Source organism: Brachyistius frenatus, unplaced genomic scaffold, assembly GCF_029030835.1.
Source record: "Brachyistius frenatus isolate BFR_SWC_R1_liver_20210118 unplaced genomic scaffold, ASM2903083v1 Contig_123, whole genome shotgun sequence".
Taxonomy (NCBI): domain Eukaryota; kingdom Metazoa; phylum Chordata; class Actinopteri; family Embiotocidae; genus Brachyistius; species Brachyistius frenatus.
In genome coordinates, this window is record NW_027210722.1 from 879,736 (window position 1) to 901,043 (window position 21,308).

General features: G+C 42.3%; 1 protein-coding gene, 1 long non-coding RNA gene and 2 other non-coding genes across 6 annotated transcripts; 3 read left to right on the top strand and 1 right to left on the bottom strand.

The window, feature by feature from the left end:
• The first annotated feature begins 30 nt into the window (after window positions 1-30).
• patl1 (PAT1 homolog 1, processing body mRNA decay factor) lies at window positions 31-13,196 on the top strand. 3 transcript variants are annotated; one of them, XR_011311593.1, is made up of 21 exons: window positions 31-111; window positions 2,940-3,045; window positions 4,335-4,562; window positions 4,691-4,948; window positions 5,425-5,513; window positions 6,481-6,561; window positions 7,350-7,553; window positions 7,724-7,825; window positions 8,789-8,875; window positions 9,015-9,235; window positions 9,343-9,487; window positions 10,163-10,280; window positions 10,364-10,461; window positions 11,061-11,120; window positions 11,221-11,366; window positions 11,467-11,626; window positions 11,900-12,025; window positions 12,236-12,327; window positions 12,472-12,621; window positions 12,765-13,035; window positions 13,068-13,196. XR_011311593.1 is itself a non-coding variant. In XM_069713884.1 (20 exons), the coding sequence occupies exons 1-20, from the start codon at window positions 97-99 to the stop codon at window positions 12,784-12,786; spliced, it is 2,508 nt and encodes an 835-aa protein (XP_069569985.1). In that variant the 5' UTR covers window positions 31-96; the 3' UTR covers window positions 12,787-13,196. The 3 variants fall into 3 exon arrangements, 2 of the variants coding, with proteins under 2 accessions (XP_069569985.1, XP_069569986.1); XM_069713884.1 differs by having other exon boundaries at window positions 12,765-13,196; XM_069713885.1 differs by having other exon boundaries at window positions 7,353-7,553; window positions 12,765-13,196.
• Window positions 13,197-16,926: 3,730 nt separating this feature from the next.
• Window positions 16,927-16,999, bottom strand: trnak-uuu (transfer RNA lysine (anticodon UUU)). Its single transcript has one exon. It is a non-coding gene; the product is annotated as a tRNA-Lys (tRNA).
• A 726-nt stretch (window positions 17,000-17,725) lies between these two features.
• Window positions 17,726-20,702, top strand: LOC138629921 (uncharacterized). The gene is made up of 3 exons (XR_011311595.1): window positions 17,726-17,805; window positions 19,833-20,025; window positions 20,681-20,702. It is a non-coding gene; the product is annotated as an uncharacterized lncRNA (long non-coding RNA).
• trnar-ucu (transfer RNA arginine (anticodon UCU)) lies at window positions 18,009-18,100 on the top strand. The gene is given in 2 exon segments: window positions 18,009-18,045; window positions 18,065-18,100. It is a non-coding gene; the product is annotated as a tRNA-Arg (tRNA).
• Window positions 20,703-21,308: the final 606 nt, after the last annotated feature.

Genomic DNA, 21,308 nt, shown 5'->3' on the forward strand with positions numbered 1-21,308 from the left:
TTTTTACGTAAGGCACGTTCGCGGACGTGCCTGCCCGCGTCATTTGCGCGCCGCCTCGCTCCCGATGCACTTCTTTTCCCAACAGTCCGAAGATAGATGTTTCGATTTCAGGTGAGTTTTTTTTGGTGTTTTTTACCTTCTGAAGAGCTCCGCGCGCGCTTTTCACAAAGATAACACCAGGTGTTTGGCGGAGAGCTCGCGGTGATTCCAGACCGCGTTTATTTTTTTTTATTTTTTTTTTTTTTAGGCTGAATGTTGTCTGTTGTTTATGCGGCTTGCTGAATACAACGCGGGTGGCGGCCTACGAAAGCAGCCCGCTCGCCTGGTAACGTGAGCCGGAGGGAAGCCCCTTTCCGGGGGGGGGGAACCGGACGGAACTTAACCGTTTGATAAATTAGTCTCCGTGTTGAAAGGCCGGCGTGTGATAGCTGCCCCGGCCGTGTTGTACTGGTGAGTTTTAGGGCAGCAGCGGTTCTCCGTCGGCCTGGGATCCTACGTGATGTAACGCCAGCGTTAGCATCGTGGCTCACTGTTTGTCCTGCTACTCTGCAGGGTATCAAGAGGGTCGCGGAGAAAATCCCGAGCTGCATTTATTAATGCTGTTGTCACTTTTATAGTTTTAAAATGGAGGCTAACGGGGAAATTTAACGCCACTTATTTTATTTGTTTTATGTTGAATTAAGCTGCCTTGTATCTGTGATGGTTTTTTTTTTTTTTTTTTTTTCTTCCTCGGTTAGGGAGCCATGCTCGGCTCAGGACTGAACCGACTAACATGTTCGTCAGGCTAATTTAGGCTCTTCTGCAAAAGTATTTGCAGACTCACTGCTCTAAATGTCAACTTGTGTTTTACTAGAAGAGCTGGAAAGGTCTCCGTACGCTCCAGTTTAGCATATTTACAGCACATTTTATCCATCGCAGTGCAGCCTAATGCTAGTAGAAATATTATTTATCCGAATAAATTTTAACATTTTTGCCACCTAATTTATTACATGAACTCCTATTACATGAAGTCGTCTCATCGGCTTCCAGCTGGGGCTAAAATTAAAGTGGGGTTCACTTGTGTGTGTTGTCTGGTCCATGTGGTATTACATCACCAGCAGCAGATTGATGGTGAAGACAAAAGATCCATGATTAGACTTCACAGTGTGGGTCGCCTTTGGGATGCTGCATAACTAAAATCTGCACATTGCTAAACTATATTTCCTTGATTGATGTAAGATCCGATCAAATTTATTGATCCCCTGCAGGGAAATACAATTGTTGTAGCAGCTTGCACCAATAAATAAAACGGATAAAAGCATTAAATATAACAAATATATAGAGATATAATTTTTTTAAAAAAAAAGAATACAACTAACAGGTTGGCATATGGAGAAAGGTGTCATGGGGTCTCTTGAAGTAACTGATGCATCATTACCAGTATGACATACTAATAGCAGTGTGTAGGGAGGAGGGACTGCGTGTGCTTTGTTTGCCTGGATGTTATAGTATCTGGTCACCACTGTGAGCTATTTGGTATCTGGACAATCATGCAATTTTAGCTGACGATTAATTGTCATACAGAAAATGTTAATTCATGATTTAATTGTCTTTTTCTCCACATTTTATGCCTAGTCATAGAGTAATTATACACATACAAATAAATAAGAGTCATTTGCTGGCTGTGGTGTTTGGCTTTGAAACGTTGTGCTCATCGAAATGCAGTCGGTTGAATATCAGAAGTTGAGCGAGATAAACAGTTGGTGGCGCTATGCCATAAAACGGCAGAAAAAGGAGGCAAACTATGACGTTTTGTCTGTATTTGTAGACATGACTGAAAAAAAATTATTCTCACAATAATGCTCAAATAATTGCGATTTAGGTGATAATGTAAATATTGTGACAGGCTGGCAGATATAGAGAGATTAAAGTCCCCACACAGTCATATTGTTAAGTTTGAACAATAACAAGGTCACGACAGCATAATGTCAACCCTTCCTGTTATTGGTTTAAAAAAAAAAAAAAAAAAAAAATCTCATTCAAAGACGATTGATCCTCTGCTGTCAAGTTTGTGACGTGTTTTTAATTCACGTCATCATCCATCAGCTGTTGTGAACGTATTGTTTACCTGAGCTATGATTAGACTCACTGTTGTTTGTGACACAACACACCCATAGGAACATTTTTAAACATCTGAGAGCGTCTACGACAATCTTAGATAGTGAAGGACCCTGTTCTCCCACGTGCATAATAAAAAGTATATTAATAGACCTTTTACATGGCAGACAGGAAAAGCAGCACAGGTATAATCATTATTGTTAACACTGCAGGCTGCATTACATATTGGAGAGGCATTTCCAGGGTATTTGTGTGCAGAAATACGGGACAAATAATCAATTAAACCTTTCTTAATGTTATTAATCAATTTAGATTTATTCCTCAACTTATTTTTCCACAGTTAATAAGATGCTTTTTTTTTTTTTTTTTTTTTTTTTTGAGGAGCAGGTTTAAAGGCCTAATGATGCTATTATAAAATGTGAGTTCCTACCTGTCAGTTGATGGAGGAGAAAAGTCTTTGCAGCTGATTAGGTTTTACTAACTAAAACGGGACCTAGTAAATAAAAATATCAATATACGTGTCATTTGCAAAGGTTTCGTCCACAGAATTACTCGTCCTCTGTGAAGCGTAGCCTCACTTTTGAGTGATTGATTCTCCTCGGATGTTTCTGTTGCCGCGATGGGTCATGGGTGATGTACGAGTGAATCAAAGTGTACGTGATCTCTGGGCCAATGAATGAAAGTCGCAGCCCTTCAGTTTGTGGGGAAACATGTCGGTTGTCATTTTTGTTTACGTCGTAACAGCCCTTCTGATTTAAACTCCATCCCTCTGTGTCCCCCCGCTCCCTTCCCACCTCTCTCCCTCTCTCTCCGCTCCTTTGGTCCTCCGGCTGTCTCTGCAGTCCCTGGATGAAGACTGTACGTTGGAGGAGGAAGACGAGGGGTTGGTAGAAGAGGAAGATGAAATTGACCAGTTCAATGACGACACCTTCGGAGCCGGTGCCATCGGTGAGTCTGACGTAAAACGTTTATTTTTTTTTTTTTCAAGTTCAGCCAAACCGATATAAAACTACAGCTGCTTTTCTCAGTTCTCACATCAGCAGGTCAGGTCGCCTTGCAGCCATACAACATGTAGTGTTTCAAATAAGTTTAATTAATGGCAAAAAAAAAAAAAAAAAAAAAAAAAACGTCGCTCTGACGCCGACGTTCACGCCTGCTTTTTGAGCGCGTTACCTTTAATGTAACTTGGGTTAAATTGTACTTCTCTCTTAATACACCTCGTTTCTGCACCTTCAGTTTTATATTTGGTCAATACACATCTGTACAGAAGGTGATCTTTTGATTCTGTTGACATTAATTCAAACGAGAGCATATTTGATTGATAAATGGACAGATGATAGTCCTCTGCAGAGCTGTGAGCTCATCCAACCTGCCGCTGAGTCATCCTGCTAAAATTTCAGCGTAAAACGGGGACATCTGGATCTCTGTCTTTATTTATTAGTTTCCAGATAAATTGTAAACAAACCGCACGTTTCCGTAATTACAATTTCTACATCAGGTGGCTTTAAAGATTCGCGCGACTCGTGATAGTCAATGATATATCACATGACACAAACATTTATATTTATAAATCCATAATATAAAACTATAAACACCATAAAAGCAGCCTAGCAAGTCACAGATGGCGCCTCAAGCTCCTCTTCCTGTCTGGTCCTGACAGCCGAGGCCTCGTCTCTGACGTTACAACGTTGCACACTTTTTTTTTCTTTTTTTTTTTTAAAGTAGAGTTAAAGGAGTTAAAAGGTACAAACGCTCTTTGGTTTTTTTTTTTCTTCCGTACACATAAACGGCACCATCGCACTTTCTAAGCTTCGTTGTTCACCGTTGTAAAATGGGATGGAAATTTGATGTCGTACCCAATCTATCGTAATGAACTCATAAGAATGCTGAAATCTGTCTGTAGGCGGCTGAAGACTATAAATAAATGATGATGATGTAGACATCTCTGGTGTGTGCTGGAAATGCTCTTGGATGAAGGTCTCTGCATATTTGATGAGTCAGATGGCTTCTGTGATGATGGCGTCACACCTGTAGGTGAACTCTGTTGTGGTTGGTCACCTTTATGAACACACTACGTGGCTACTGTGTCTCTGCAGTCGTATGTGAGGGGGGTTTTTTTGTGGGGTTTTTTTTTTTTTAAAGTTTAAAAAGCTAATCTACCTGTACAACAGGTTTGCAGCACAGATGACTCATTGTCTCAAACAACCTCTCTCTCCTCCCTCTGGCTCCTCTTCCAGACGACGACTGGCAGGAGGAGCACAAGCGCCTCGCAGGGCTCGATGACCGTCCCGAGCTCGGAGCGGGGCTGGGGTTGGGAGGAGGGCGGCTGGGAGGAGAATCACGTTTAGGAGGAAGCGAGCTCTCACCCTCCTCCCGTCTCCCTCCATCCGCCGCCCGTCTCCCCCCTCCATCCTCCCTCCCTCCGATGGGCTTCTCCTCGCCTTCCTCCGGACTCCCTCCGTCAGGTCAGTTTACGTCCTCAGAGGACGCCCGTTCTCTTCCCGTTCCTTTCTCTGTGAGAGCGCGGTGTCCCCTCATCCGCTGGTCAGTGACAGCTTTGCGTGTTTTTAAAAGTCGGTAAAACTGCTTTCAGACGCGGAGGACCGAGCAGGGGAAGGTGACCTTGCCGAGTCCCTGGCCAGACTCATCCTCGAGGCCGACCCGGCCATCGCTGGGGTCGGGGCGGCCGAGAGGCCCGGTCCGTCCCCCGGCTCCTCGGGGTCCGGCCTGTCCGCTCTGCACGGGCTGGACCAATCCCGAATCCTGCCCTCCTCCATCCCGCACCCCACTCAGCCACACCAGCATCCCCACCACCCGCAGCACCAGCTGCCTCCTGGACCCTCCGTTTCAGGTGAGAGTGACGGCTTTCCCTGATTCCTCGTGGCATTGTAACAGCCTCAATGCTATTTCAATCAATAGGTTCAGAGGGCGTTCCTGAACGCAGCACAGTGATGAACACGGAGCAGCAAAGATCAACAACCTTCATGACGAAGTAGTCCAAGTGTCGTCTCTTGATCAACATCAGTTCCTGAGTTCCTCACGGTTTCATGTCCAACGGTGAAATCCCAAATCTTCTCATACCAGCGGTCACAGAAACGGGTTGAACTCAGGTGCTGGAGTCGATCAAGAGACGCCACTTGGAATACCTCCTCATGAAGGTTGTTGCTTCCTTCCTGCTCCGTGTGCATCACTGTGCTGCGTTCAGGAACACTTTTTCTGAACTGTTTGATTTCACCCTCGCCTGTCAAAGTAAACGCTGTTTTCTGATGGTAAGAAGGTGAGCGGTTCACTCCGCTGTGTTTTCACTGAGACTCCTCTCTACTGCAGGCCTTCCTCCCGGCCCTCCTCACTCCTCCATGCTCAGCTACCAACAGCAGCAGCATTTGATGCGCAGAGGCACCGCTCCCATGAGCCAGGTTAGTTTTCTTTCTTTTTTTAACAGATTATTTCTGTGTATTCTGTATTTCAGTATTTTTCATTTTTCACCTTCATATCAAGTCCATGATGCAGCTGAACATGTGGGAGATGTTTTTTCTTTTTTTTTTTTTTCTTTAATTGAATATAATCAACTTTTGTGACGCGAGCGTGTGTGCAAGTCTGTTTTTAGAGGTGTTTGTGTAAACAGATGCTGTCAGACGTGTATTTATGTCGTCGTACTCGACTCCAACCTGGAACGTTTCGTCTGTAGCACGCTAGCAGGGTCAGCTTCTGTTTGCTTGTTGCGAATCTTGTACGATGTGTTGACTCCCACTGCGGGTTTTAATCCGCGACTCCCCGTACGGGTCGATCCGAGCCAGGTGGAGCTCGCGCTGAGCGGAGGCACCGGGCTCCGCCCACTGTGTCCTCTGACGCTTCAATCAAGGTTATTCAAACAGGACGGCCGTGTCCTCGGTGTGGACAAAACGAGAGAAAGGCAGCGTGACTGGAGCTCTGAGGCTGAACTCAAACTGCACTGTCGGCTGTGACGGTGCATTTATGTGTCTCTTGTCTCCGTGGACATTTTTCTATCGTATTTTATATATTTGAGTCAGATGAAGCATCTGAACAGTAATATTTGTGGCCAATTAGACCTTCATTTTTTTTTTAATTCTTCAAAAATTGTTAGTGAACACATTTTTTTTTGTCAGTTGTTTTTCTCTGCTGGATGAAAAACGTATTGAACAGCGGTTCAAAAACCGAGAAACGCACAGAACCGTGAGTTTTCTGTATCGTTGTACTTCTCCAGTTTACTGTAAGAAAAAGACCTCCTGGGCCAAAGATTTTGTCGATTTGAGTTCTTGCTGTTAAATTATATCCTCGCTGAGAAACCAGATGTCACCAGAACTTCATCCGTTTCAATCTTTAAACTCCCATTTAATTTCTCTCTCTCTCTCTCTCTCTCAGATGAACTCTCACAGTATTTGGGAGAACAGTATGGGCTTCGGGCCGGTCAGTGTCACCCCCGGACTGATCACACACATGGAGGTGAGGACACTCTTGTGTGTCCGTGTCTCGTTTGACGAATTGGCATCAGCTCGCTGTGTGTTCATGGCAAAACTGCAGAGAAACATAACCAAATACATGTATTTAATTACTGTATTTAAGTTTAATGTAAGCAGTAGTTGAACTGCACTTGAGTATTTCCATTTGATGCTAATTGACACTTCCACATTTTAGAAGTAAATATTGTATTTTGTATTTATCTCACTGCTTTGGGTATTTTTTATTTTAGGTCAATGTTTTGTACCTAAAATATGTCATCAGTTTCTATATCTGCATTAATATACCCAAATTAGACGCTTTAACAGTATCATGATTAAATCACCATGGCAACATTAAAATGCTGCTCCACATGTCAATGAAGTCATATTCCAGTCATTTAAATATAATAAATAAAACACTCAACAAGCCGCATAAAAAGTAGTTTTACTTTTAATACTGCAGGTACACATTAGTTATATACTCCTACTTGTAATTTAGTATTTTTTTTCATTCGTTTATTGCTAGTTTTATATAAATAATAGATCTTAATACTTCTTCAACTACTTGTAGAAATACATGGGTATAACTGAAGAAGACAAAACGGTTTTTCATTAAAGTCATCTCACTGCAACTCAGTTCTCACAAAAAAAACAGCAAATTTATACCCTAAATATACAAATAAATAAAAAAGGTTTTCTATATTCCTGCAGTTTTCCTCGAGCACTGCGTCTGAAGTACAAAAAAATATTAAAGGCAGCTGGAGTTGATTTATTCATCGTCTTCTCCCTCAGCAGGACAGTCCTCTGATGTCTATCATCAAAGAGGTGGGCCTCCCAAAGCGGCCCCCTCAGGGGAGAAACGACGAGGCGCGGGATCTGTCGGAGAGGGTTCCGCCCCCACGCTCATCCTCCCCCGTCATTGGCTCGCCTCCGGTGAGGGCGGTGCCTATCGGGACCCCGCCCAAGCAGCCGATGAGCCACGCCCTGAATCACCAGGTGAGGAGGAGACAAATGTTTTGATTTGATTTGATTGTTTTCACTGTTTTTAAAAGAACATGTGATTTCACGTCCTATGAAAATTCATTTTTATATGAAACATTTACTGTTTACAGCTTCAAAAGTGTTTGTATGTGTGTATCTGTGTGTGTGTGTGTGTGTGTGTGTAGATCCACCATCCCACGGCGGTTCACGTGAGAGCCCCGGTCCAGCACAGATACCCTCCTCCTTTCCCCGAGCGTCTATCTCCCAACACCCTCCTCAATATAGCTGTGAGTCGCTCCTCTCCTCTCCTTCGGGTCCTCCGGCCTTTTTATGAATGTATGTACGAACATCCCGGCAGTTGTTGAACCAGTGTTTATGTAGTTTCACCTGTACCGCACCACGAACACCTTCAACACTTAGTCTCCAGCCTATTTAGCTGTTTGTGTTGTATTTTTGGAACAAGGAGGAAGAGATTGGCCGTCTGCTTCGTGGACTGTGACAAAAACAACATCTCTAAAAATTAAATTGTGCTTTTTTTTTTTTTTTTATAGCGTTCATGATGAGGGTTTTTGTTTCATATAAGTTGGCATCTTACAGGATGTGAAGTGCCAAACTATATCCTCCCCGGAGCTTCTATTTTTTTTTTTTTTTTTTTTTTTAAAGACGAAACAAAGGAAGTCTAAATTATGGATGCACGATAAAGGCTTTTAATGAACATTTCTGCTAATATAACAGGAAGATAAAATGACAATTTAATTATGCCTAAATGCTCGATGCTTGAGGGTGCTCTTGCAGCGAGGGAAGAAACAGGTGCAGCAACATATCTGCAGTCTGGGAGGTTTTTTTAAATGCTCGAAACTAATCACAAATCTGATTTGCTTTAGTCTGTATTTCCATGTAATGTAATACAGCGTTAACACAACAACAAAATTGTCAGCCATGGAACTTGTGCCAAAATGCCCCAAAAATCTAAATTTAAACAATAAATTGATATTATAAACGTACGACAACTACCAGATTATTTGCTTGAATTTAAGCTTGTAAATGGAACCAGAAGAATCTTTAGCCGGGGACGTCCTACAGATGTGTGCGAGATCTCACGCATCCCAAATTCTGTTTCCTCGTAGCTTCATACTCGGCATGCAGACACGAGTTAATCGTATCATTTTAACGCCTGGTAAAGAAAAGCATCTCATTGTCAGCCACATTTTCACGAGAGATGACGGTATTTGTTGTCTGTCCGCGTTCAGAACTCTCCGCTGTGTCGCGGCCCGTTCCCTCCTGGAGTCGGCCCGGTTCTGTCTCAGATTCAGCGGGCCCAGCTGCTCAACTCTCAGGTCGGTAACACACACACACACACACACACACACATCTTCTCAGATCGCTGCTGTGTCTTCGACGGGCTGATTGACAGTGAGAAAACGCACGGCCATTAAGAAGAAAACAAACCTCATGACTCCGCCCCTCTCCGTCCAGGTGGCAGGTTTCCCCCGCGGTGGCCCCGCCCCTCCTTTGCTACCAGGCGGAGGAGGTTTCCGGCCCTTCTTCGGGGGCCCGCCTCCTCCTCTCGGTCACCGAATGGGTCCGCCGCCGCCTCTCGGGCCCCCCAACCACACGGCGCCCATCCGGCACAACACCACCCACCTCCACCCGCAGCACCGCCGCATGCTCACCCAGCGCATGCAGAGCCGAGGAATGTAAGTGTGTGTGTGTGTGTGTGTGTAGGTGATAATACAGAACACGCTGGTTCTGGTTCTGGATCACCGTCCGTCATGTAATCTCTCACCTCCTCACCGTCCTGCAGGGACCGGTGCAGACCCGGAGGGGACCGGCGCAGCAGGGACCCCTACAGCAACCTGATGACCCAGAAGGAGAAGGAGTGGGTCACCAAGATCCAGATGATGCAGCTGCAGAGCACCGACCCGTACCTGGACGACTACTACTACCAGGTCGGTATCAGCTGCTCCAAATATCTGGTTGGCTCGTTTCAGTCGGGTCTTTATGTTCTTATTAAAGCTCGAGTACAAATAATGATAACCAAGTTATTTTCTTTGTAGGTTTTTTTTTGGAGTCTGTAAAATGAGAAAAGTAAAAGCTGCAAATTTGAGGTCTTGTTTTCCCCAACTAACACTCCAAACCTGAAATATCTTTCAATAACTATCTTATCAGATCCATTTATTCTGATGAGACCAAACCCAGCATGGGCTGTCATTTAAAATAGATCAAAATGGCCTAAATTCTTTCCTATAAAGGGCCGAAAATGAATCTGGATGGAGGTTCGTAGACCAAAAATACACATTTATGGTTTCTAAACTTACATTTCATTATATGATATATTTAAAGATAAGAATTTGTTAATCCCGCAGTGGGGAAATGTAGGTGTCACAACAGTTTAAGAATATAGATAGAAAAAAGATAAAGAACATGCATGCAATAAAAAAAAAGAACAGAAAAATTTGGAAGGATAAAATAAAATAAAAAAAAACTGTATAAAAGCACAAACAAGCAAGCTATATACACAGAATAAATAAAAAACAGAATTCAAATGTTTAATCTAAACTAATATTTCAGGATAATTCAAACACGACACTTTAATGCAATTTTATTATTTTGCGGAAATGTAGAACTACTATGAAAAGATGGAGAAACGTCAGGAAAGAGAGCGAGACAGCAGCAAGAAGGAGCACACCACCAAGCTCATCACGCCGCAGGTCGCCAAGGTGGAGCACACCTACAGACCAGGTACACGCCTGAACACGCCTGAGCACACGCGTGCTGCCGGAGACCTTTGTGTGATCCTGACACGTGTGCTTCTGTGTTGACAGTTCAGTTCGCCGGCTCTCTGGGGAAACTGACGGTCTCCAGCGTCAACAACCCCCGCAAGATGATCGACGCCGTGGTGACGACGAGGACCGACGACGAGGTCTGTCGGCATGTTTCTCTACTTCTACATGTTCACGGTGTTTTTCTAAAAAAAAAATTAAAAAAAAAAAAAAACGGTTTCGGCAGCGTCGGGATCACAGACTGTATTTAAAAGAGTTCGTGGCTTCCAGGTCTGAAAAAATGTGACCGACGCGGAAGTTCCTTGAACTGCAATACCACCGAGTGCCGCTAGAGGTCGTCTCCGAAAACCCTCCGCCTCCGTAGACTCCCATTAAAATTCTCTCGTGAAATACAAAGTCAATAAATATTTCTCCACCAGTTATCTCGGTGTTGTTGGCTCAAGTCGCTCCTTCTTAGTAGTTTTCTGGCGGTTCATCTGATAATTATCCGTCATTAATTAGAAAATAAGCTTCAAAAAGATGCGTTTTTGTCTGTTTGATTGACAGGCCTTGTGGTGCAGTCAGGTTACAGCTATCGGTGGGCGGGACGTAGTATCGCCAGGTTTCCAGTCAGATCCGCCGCTCGCTCCTCCCCGAATATTTCTGTATTCAGACCGTTAGTCGGCGCTGCTTGACGTATTTTTCTGATCCGATTGAAGTCCCGTTAGTTGTCCTGACCGTCTTGTCTGTTCGTCTCCAGGAGAAACGAGAGAAGCAGGTTTGGAATAAAAGGCGACAGATCCTCTACACTGTGGAGAAGGTAGGTGGAGCTCGCGTCCAATCAGACGGCAGGAACCCCCCCCCCGCCCCCTCGTGGGCGTCGGACACACCTGTGACTGTTGTCTCCCTCCGTCCTCCAGATGTACAGCCTGCTGCTGGAGGTCCAGGACTTCGAGAAGCGCTACGTCCAGGCGCCGGAGGAGGACCGCGATGCTCTGCTGGACACGCACAAGACCAACATGGTGCAGCTGTGCAACTCTCTGCGGGAGAAGGATTGGGAAGACAGGTAGGGGGCGGGGCTTGTCTCCCTGGACGACCGCTTGTCAGTCAGCGGCCTGACACTTCTTCTTCTTCTTCTTCTTCTTCTTCTTCCTCCTTCTCGTCAGAGTGAGTGATGAGCGGTGTGTGATGATCATGTCTGTGAGGAAGGGCAAGCGGCTCATGTCCAGACTCCTCCCCTTCCTGCCCTCGCCGCAGGCGGCTGCCGTTGTCATGGCAATTGCCCGCAACCTTCCTGCCTTAGCCAAGAAGGATAAGCAGGACCAGGTAAGAGGAACTCTCTAAACTTATTGATCCACCCTCGTTATTTTATCTGTGACATTAGAACCGGAAACGGACACGTTAAGTATTCTTCTTCTTCTGCAGTTTATTTACAGTCTCTTCTACGTGATGAGATCTATATCCTTTTCTCTGTCTCTCTGTTTCTGTCCTCCGTCTTTGTCTCTGTCCCGCGTGTCTCTACCCTCCATCCTTTGTCTCTATCTCTCTTTCTCTGTCCCTTTATCCTCCGTCCTCTGCCTCCGACCTTTCTGTCTCCAGGTTTTGTGCTGGTTAGTGGATCCGGTGTCTGCAGTGATTCAGTCGTTGTCCAGCTCCTCCCTCACAGACTTACTGCAGGAGCTTCAAGGCAGCGAGGGACAACTGGCCTCAGTGCTGCACAACAAGGTACACACACACACACACACACACACACACACACAACTGGATGTAGATCAATAAAAAGAAAATGTCTCATTCAGTGCCCTGAAAATTTTAACAGCTTCCTGTAAAAATCTGAACTAGCATTGGTTGATTTAAGTCTTTTAAAGGAGTTTTAAACGTGACAATAAACACACACACACACCTCACCTCACCTATGTCTGTGTGTCTGTGTAGTTCGGTGTGACTCTGCTGTATCTGATCCTGAGTGAAGGAGAGAGGATGCAAAGCTCCGACCCCAACTGTCAGCTCATGGACGACAATCGATGGTGAGCTGACGTAGAAGCCGCTTCTTCACACACTCACAACAACAAAACTTGCCGTTTCAGCTGTTACCTTAGTTACCTTCTCCTCCCTCTCGTCGTCATGCCCTTAAACTCGTCTCTCTCTGCGTCCCCCCCCCCCTCCCCCAGGACTGAGTTGGTGTTTTCGGTGACGCGGGAGCTGCTCAGCGTCCCCTCCTCCTCCCTGGCTCCGCCCCTTTTCACCCCCCCCAACCTGCTCTCCCTCTTCTCGCGCTACGTCGATAGGCAGCGGCTGGAGCTGTTACAGGACAAGTTACAGTGAGTCTCACACCGCACGCATGTGAAGCCATGTTTGTGTCACCATGTTTGTGTCACGTGACGATGATGTCACGCGACGATGATGTCACCTGTTCTGTCTGTCTGTATGAGGATTTTAAACTGATGGTTGGTTTGTTTTTCAGGATCTCTGCGCTGACCAGGTAGAAGTTGCTAGACACCAACACCACCCCACCCCTCCCTCCCCTCCCCCCCACCCGATGCAGACCTTTCTTTTTGTGTGTGTGTGTCACAAGAGTGGATGGTGTGTGTATGTGTGTATTCTTGAAGTGAATCCATGGTGGATCATTTTAATCCAGCAGAATCTCCAGTCACTTTTATTTTACTTTGTGTTTGTCTCCTGTGTGTGTGTGTGTGTGTGTGTGTGTGTGTGTGTGTGTGTGTGTGTGCGCGCGTGTGCGCGCGTGCGTGCGTGTGTGTGTGTGCAGGGCAGTGACACAGAGAGCGTGACGGACAGTCTGAATGACAATAAAACATGAAATCTGCATTTTTAAATATCTTGTTTACGATTATGCCTGTGATGAACCTTCAAATTAAAAGTATTTCTATTATATAAAGACGAGCGCTCGGCTCTTTTATTGCCGTTCTCTCTTGCCGTTTGGATGTTTCGGTCCGGTCCCAAAACCAAAACCCCCAAAAATGAGAACAATGGAAGAGGCTTCTGGTGATATTTAGCATTGGACAATAAAGACGAGGATCAGAATCGATGCAACTGTACGGAAGAAAACTGCATTCACGAAAGAACAAAAACTTTATCTGGCATCGCAAGAGCAGATGTGAAGCTGATTATCAATATATTATCTGATTTAACGTCATGAAAATGAGCTTTAGTATCAATGAATGTTTTTTTTGTAAACATTAAAACTCTTCACTTGTGTGAACAGATGCCATGGATACATGACATGATTCCCGCTTCATATTTTGAAAAATAAATGAAGTTGGTCAAAATATTTACCAGTTTGTTTTTAATGCTGATATACTGACATAAATTCAGAGGGCATCAGTTGACAGCGGATCGGTATGATCGAGGGTTTTCCATCAGTTTGTGGAGGGCTTTGGTCCTCGGTGGTCTCAGTGAGAGGTTGGTTAGTTAATAATTATGCATTTAGCATAAATTTGTATGTTGAAAAAAACATTTATCTTGCCAAAACAAATAAATCAGTGCTCAAAGTGGCTGGATTTGAACTGCAGTTTCCTCATTTGCCCATAGGAGGCACCAGAACTGATTAAACACCAGTCTGTGCATTGGAATAATTTTAAAAAAAAAAGTTTTGAATGTTTTTTAAGCTTCCAGAGAATGAACAATTTGAGATACAAAACTAAAATTAATTAGCAAGGAAATGAATGGGATGTAGCAGTCAAGTGTTTGCTGCTGGTTAAGATTTGGGGATTAATTTACCATCACAGACACTCACAAATAACAAACCAAATAGTTCACGTAATCTGCAAATAAATGTAATCCTGATTTTTAAACTTGATTTAAACCCAACTACACAACATAAAATGTGATTTGACTAAGACGGGTGAATAAATGGCATTAAATATTCAACCAAAATCATGTAAACTAGGTTACGTAATGATAATAAACTATTCATGCAACACTTTTCTGTGTTGCATTTCTGTGCTTTAAATTCTATGTCCAGGATTAAAATATTACAATGTTGAGGCAAATAATACCAGGCAGAAATAATGTAGATAAAATCCTCAACAAAAAGTTATATGATACAACAGTTAAAATAAAACAAATAAAAAAATGTACTTGGAATTAATAAAACAGGTTTGTCCAGGAACAATTAATGAATCACGTCTTCGCCGTCCTTTCATCAATACATTTATTTCTAATGATAAAACGCGAATAAGATGTATGTTGTCGGTGTCTTGCAGCGTCCAAAACGTTTCACAGTCACATCCTCAGTTCTTGCCTGCTGCCCCCTGGTGGCCTGAAGAGACAAAGCAAACGGAACAGTTTCAGTCTGCTTGGAAACCGTTTTAATGGTCGAGACTGCAGGAAAATCAACATTCCAGAAAAAGCCGCTTCTCCAACTTAAGTTTTAAAGTCCATCGAGTAAAAGTTTTACCGCCATCAGCAAGAATTAAAGTTTTGTCTGTGTTGAGCTGCAGGATGTTTTGCGATAGTTTCAGAAAGTAGTCACTTCTTGCACGCTTTATTGTTGTGCATTTAATTTTAAATGGATAAAAAAAAAAAAAAATTAAATTAAAAAAAAAAAAAATCTTCAATATACAATCAAAAACCCCAAAACACAAATAATTTTTTTTTTTTTTTATTTTTTTTTTATTTTTTTTTAGAAATGTCTGAAGCTGAAATCTCAAATTTTCAAAAGTGTTCAGTTTTATTCTACTCTGGGGAAGAAAAGGAAAAATGAAGGAAAACCAGAAAAATCAGTAGATATGTTCAAACATTTGACTGCTACTGTAGGTTCTATGTTTAGCATGAAAAACTAGAAAATGTCATTAATTTTTTTTTTTTAATGTGTTTCGGTGTCATCTTTTGCTGCACCACTTTATCAAATCGGAAATATTCGAAATGTCTTTGACGTGTTTTCAGAATTAAAAGCAGATTTTCCTACAAATTAGTGACTGATGATTAAGATTTTGAAACACAATCAGTCTGTGTGTTTCTGTTCTGAGAGCTAAAAAAAAAAAAAAAAAAAAAAAAAAAAACAGCAGCAAAAACAAGAATTTTTGTACTTAATCCAAAACAAAACAGTAAATCAGAGAGTAAATAACTGCTTTATAACGAAGAGTCAGTGACTGATGTTATTGAACCTGTTCGGAAACCTCTCAAACGTCCTCCACGATGAAGAGGGTTGAAGAAATACCTGCGTTTCTACTGACTGATCCTCTGATCAACAGGAACGTGTTTTGCAGGAGTTTAAATCATAGCGACAAAAAATATTTAATTACAAGTAGAAGTCCTCCATTCAAAATCCTACTAAAAGTACATGTCAGTAAATATACTAAAAATCAGTCTGAGAATATTTGAAATAAGTTTGTTAATTTCTATTTACACATCGAAATGCTTTTATTATTATTATTATTATTATTATTTTATTATTATTTCATTTTGTTTCGCTTGGCCTCAGGTTCCTCTTCGTGCTGGCAATTTTCTGTCGTCACACACTGGCCCTTAAAACACTGAACAGGTAGAAAAGGTCAGAGGTTCTCTCTCTGCACTCTTTTATGCACCAGTTTGTTTGCACTAGTATAGAATAAGATCAATATGTAAAGATTCTCCAGGCTCCTGCTGGAGACTTCAATCCTGAAAGGGAGATGGTACCCCGAAATCTGAATAATAAACGTTTAATCCCACTGAGTCATGTGCTAATGTAAACATGCTGGCGTTGCACTAGTTTTAGATATTCAAGGAGGAAATTATCACGTGCGTCCTTTTTAAAAAAATTTTTTAATTTGACTCTCAATTAATTTGGGGACTGAGCTGCTCATTGTTCCTTCAGCATTTCTAACAGTGCGTGCTTCGGTTGAGTAGCCACGCTTTGTTATTCCCTCGTGGATGTTGTCGCCCGTTATCCTCGCTGCTAATTAGTCCTGGTGGTTGCTGGAGGTATTGCAACCAAAAAAAAACCTCGTTGACCTTCACTAAAAGAGACATCTGAAAAAAAAAACGTGGAAATGAAACTCCAACTGCAGACGAGGTTTGTTTTTACTCTCTCTTATGGATTTTTTTTTTTTTTTTTTTTTTAATTCGTGGAGGTTTTAAACCCTCTTTAGTGCTCAAAAAATGAGTTTAATTTTTTTAATCAAAATAACTATCATATTCTCCCCTCGTGGGTTGAAGTTGTTTCACTCACGCTTCCTGTACACGTAATAACAAGTTTATTCTCTTACATTAACTGCAAACATTAAGACTCATATTTGAGTGTTGTTGTTTTTTTTTTTTTAAATTACATTTTCAGCCACTTTTGAGTTTACTTTGTTCAGTATTAGTTGTCACCGTTGATGTGATGTAAAATGATCGTTAAGGCTGTGTTTGTTGGGCTCATGGGACCATAAACGTGTAGAATTGTGGAATAATAAAATAACTACCTAACCTAACATAACCTAATCTAACCTAATAGCGACCCATTAAGGCGATGTTGTACCTCCGTTTTAGAAATGTGCCTGTACCTTGTTTTAATAACTGTCCAGAAAAACTTGACTTTAGATTTATCACAAGCAAAAATGATCGGAGCCTATTTTAAAACGTTATCTGGTGGTTGCTACCGCATTAAGAAGACATAAATGTAAAATGTAAATCAAAAAGTTGATCGCCCGAACAGGGACTTGAACCCTGGACCCTCAGATTAAAAGTCTGATGCTCTACCGACTGAGCTATCCGGGCTCTGCTGACAATACTTCCGATCCTCGACTTGTAGGCGCGGCAACCCAGCAAGGGCTCGTACGTCAGGTTGTACACATGAAATCAGCTTATCAGATTCCTCCGTTCATGCGACAGACAATCGGCGCCACACGGATGAATAGAGATAAATAATACGATATATATTCAGTGTGTAACTCGTTCTTAACGGTAGATCTCCCGTTTGTGCCTGCAATCCGTTATCCGTTTCTTTTTATCCTGAACACAAATATCACTTCCGTTGTTTCAGAATAAAATCACTACTACGGCAGTGACTCGAGCCCCGAAACAATCACTTTAACACAAACCTCACTTATTCTGCGTATGACGTTTGTCACATCTATGCAATATAATTACCCAATTAATAAATTATATAATACGTCGAACAGCATGAAAAATAATGTGGTTCACAGTCACGGAGACAAAAACCATGTGAACGTGATTTGAAGTGATTTAGCAGAGTGACAAAAAAGTTCACGTGCTGAAAGCGTTTAAATGCTGGAGATTAAATACAGATGGTTTGGTTATTAAATATTGAATTTCCAAAGTAATAAGATGCCACCTATTATTTGAACTCCCGTTGTATACGATTAAAGCACCGATTCTGTTGCACCTTTTATTTTGAAAAGGGGTCAAACAGGAAGTCTTTGTGCGCCCAGGTGCTTTGTCTGACACAATTAAAGATTACGTCATCGTCTTCGGTGTAAAATTGAAGATTTTCAGCTCAAACTGGAGACTTCCGACCGTCTGCAGGACCGATGTCTTCGACCTACGAGTGAGTGGACACGGAGGTGAGTGACGTCAGCGGCCTCACTGACAGGAAAAGGCTTCTGTCTGAACGCTGTAGTTCACTACTAATGTTATTGTACTAAATGCTGTCGGACATTAATCGTCCCAGCAGCTTTTTTCTTTTTTAATATATATATTATTACGGCAAACGGCCCGTGTAGAAGTGGAAGGTTTGTTATCGGTAGGCTGTCGGTGATCAACAGGTGGCTCCGTGGCGCAATGGATAGCGCATTGGACTTCTAGTCAAGCACTTGAGAGGTGATTCAAAGGTTGTGGGTTCGAGTCCCACCGGAGTCGCATTTTTCTCCTCACACAGATCGGACTGGGTTTTTTTGTCTTTTTTTATCCGGTCGATGTGAATTTTACGGAGTCAATCGTTTTTCCTAGAGTTGATGTTCAAGTCGTGGCACCGGGTCACTCAAATAACCGTCTTACTGTTTTGTTTTGGTGAGATTGAGTGTAACTTTACATATAGAGGACGGAAAATCTAATATAAAAAAAAAATACAAACAGGAACGTTGAAATATATACTGACATTGTTCAATTAATTTGTATTTTAATAAAGTAAAATATGAAATAAATAGATGTATCTGTAGAAAATAAGCACATCATGCAGATACATTTATTGAAAGTTAACTTATTTGTCTGCTAACGGATTGACCGCATATGTATTTATTCATTTATTTTTTTTAAATACTCCTTTTTATAACAGCATTTACTTATATACTACAACTAAACAAAACATTTTTTTTAATAAAAAATTAAATAGGAAAATAATTCACCAATTTATACCTAAACAAAGACGTAAAATATCCGCATTTTATTTATTTATGTATTTCAACATATTTTTTTCATGTATTTCTATATCCAGTGTGTTAATGAGGTTACTTCCAGATAACCAATCAGGTGTTACGGTGAGGTTAGTACCGCCCACCTCATTAACATACAAGCACAGACGTGAAAGAATACAAAGACATCTTGAAATGCATTTACGAGTGACTAATTCTTTATTCATTCTACGATTACCAGCATTTATTCATTTATTTCAGGATTTGTTTTTTTTTATCACAGGATTTTATTTGTCTGCAATTGATTAATAAATTGACAAAAAGTCATTTTTAGGAGCCTAAAAGTACCGGTTTAATACTGCACAGACTATGAACAGAGTTGTCGGTGTTGCTGTGGATTAGGGACGGTAAAGACAATGGAAACAGCTGTGTTTGGAGGTTCGGCGTGAAGCCGGAGATCTGACTGTTCACTCCAGCCACCAGATGGAGGCTGCAGACCGCTCAGAGTGAAGCGATGCTTCAACTCTCAACAGCCTTGATGTGGGGAATAAAAGAGAAGAAGACAGGGAGTCGGAGTCGCAGGTCGATTCACGCACCCGATCAGATCGTTAAATATTGAAAATGCTGAGGACGTCAGTGGCGTCCCTTCTCCACCTGGCCTCCTCTCTGTGGGATCGTCACAAATACCCTGAAGTTTTTTTTTCAGGCGGGATTTAGAGCATCATAACTGTCTGCACTGAAGATAGAATGAGCGTAAAGCTCCTCACAAACAAACCAATCCTCTGGAAATGGTCACAATTATTGATCTGCAAAGGCTTTTTCGAAGGATTTTCAAAATAAGAGCAAGATTGGATATCTGTCTGTACTTTCCTTATAAAGCTGAATTAAGAGTAGGATGTTTATTAAAGTAAAGGTTTAATGACAGAAACCTTAAGCCTGCGGCACGTAGCCTTGTTTATAAAGATTTAATTGATCTGATCTAACATAGAAGTGTTAATGAGGATTAAAAGACACTTTGATGGATTTATATGAAGTCATTATTGCAGTTAGCTCAGAGAGAAGTGGTCTGAATCTAAATCAGGTCTTCAGAACAAATCCATCAAAGTGGCACATTTGTGACCTCATTAACACTTCTATGTTAGATCACTTGTTGCTCTACTTTCTCCTGAAGTGCAGTTTTTTTTTTTTTTATATATTTTTTTTAGCTTTAACGTGAGAGTTGTGTTTCCGTGTCTGTCCAGGCTCCGGTCCCGGTCCCGGTGCCGGTCCCGGTGCCGTGCGAGAAGACGGTGGTCCGGCTGGAAGCGGCGATCCAGGACCTGATGAGCGTGGTCAACGACCAGCACCGCTACATCTTGGAGCTGCACAACGTCCAGTCCCAGCAGCCGGAGCAGATTCCCAGCACGCACCCGGGCGCCGACAACCTCCGCAGAGGTGAGACGCCCGTGTCAAAGTGCACATCTGTCTGCACGGCAACACTTCCTGTTAGGTGTCAGTCCAGCTGCCGGCTGCCTCACCTGCAAGCTTCTACTCAGAATTAACATAGAAAAAGGAACATTGAATTGACAATAAATAAATCATTGCTATTTTATTATTGAGGATGAATGGAAATTCTGGGTAAAATGATCCACCAGTCCTTCGTGCGAGTGTTTTACTTTTTATTAAATGAATTAAATCACCATTTAAAACCTAAAAGAGGTCCTATGCTCTTCAGGAGCAACTTGGATTCTTTTAGCTCGACGTTTCGGCCCGTAGCAGGATTTTTTTATAACAAAAAAACTCAGATTAAACTCTGTGTGTACGACCTGCTCCGCACCAAACACCAGACGGACAGAGTTGGTTAACGAGCCGGTGAACACAGTGAAACTCAACCGGAGCTAAAAGGGCGGGAAACGCTGCTCCAAATGAATCCTGCTTTGTGTCTGCTGGATGTTTGCGAACTAAAACAACTTAATCAGGCGTCCTGACCCTGCAGCTGCTGCACAGTAAATAAATAAAAACAAACATGTCCCGGTTCATCTACCTGCCTGGTTCAGTGTGGTACCTGGTGTGTGTGTGTGTGTGTGTGTGTGTGTGTTTGTTGACACAGACGGCCGCCCGGTTCAACTCGCGCAGCAACACAAAGTGCCTCAATGGACGGTTCAAAACGTTTTCCAAAAGTGCAAACAAAAGTGGAGGTAAGGCTTTTAGCCCAGTGAAATAAAAACAGATTTACCTCGAGTTGCAGGCAAATAAGCTGACGATGCTCAAGTTGTAGGAATCTACACGAGGAAAAAGTCTTGACTTTGCTTTGACAAAATAAAAACAAGTAGATTTATCTTTCATTTAAAAAAAAAAGGCTTACTCACCTGTCTCGAATTAGATTCAAAGTAAGATTTATCTCGAATTAAAGAAAAATGGCAGCTTTATCTTGAATTAGATTTGAATAGCAGACCTATTTGTAATTGAATTATGAGGTCAGACTCATCTAATCCTGTTTACAAAACCTCAAAATAGAGCCGACTTCTTAACTAACGACTTTAGTTTCGGTCGTTGCTGTACAACAACAACAACAACTGGCGGCAAAAAGGCCTCAGCAGGGGTGCCATGAAAGATGTACGTCCTTCAAAATAAAAGCAAAGCTGCGACTTCAAAATAAAAGCTCGACATGTTTTTTGTTTTTTTTTTCCCTGATCTTTTTTTCCGCCACACCGTCTCCTCGACTCGCCTTTGGGTCT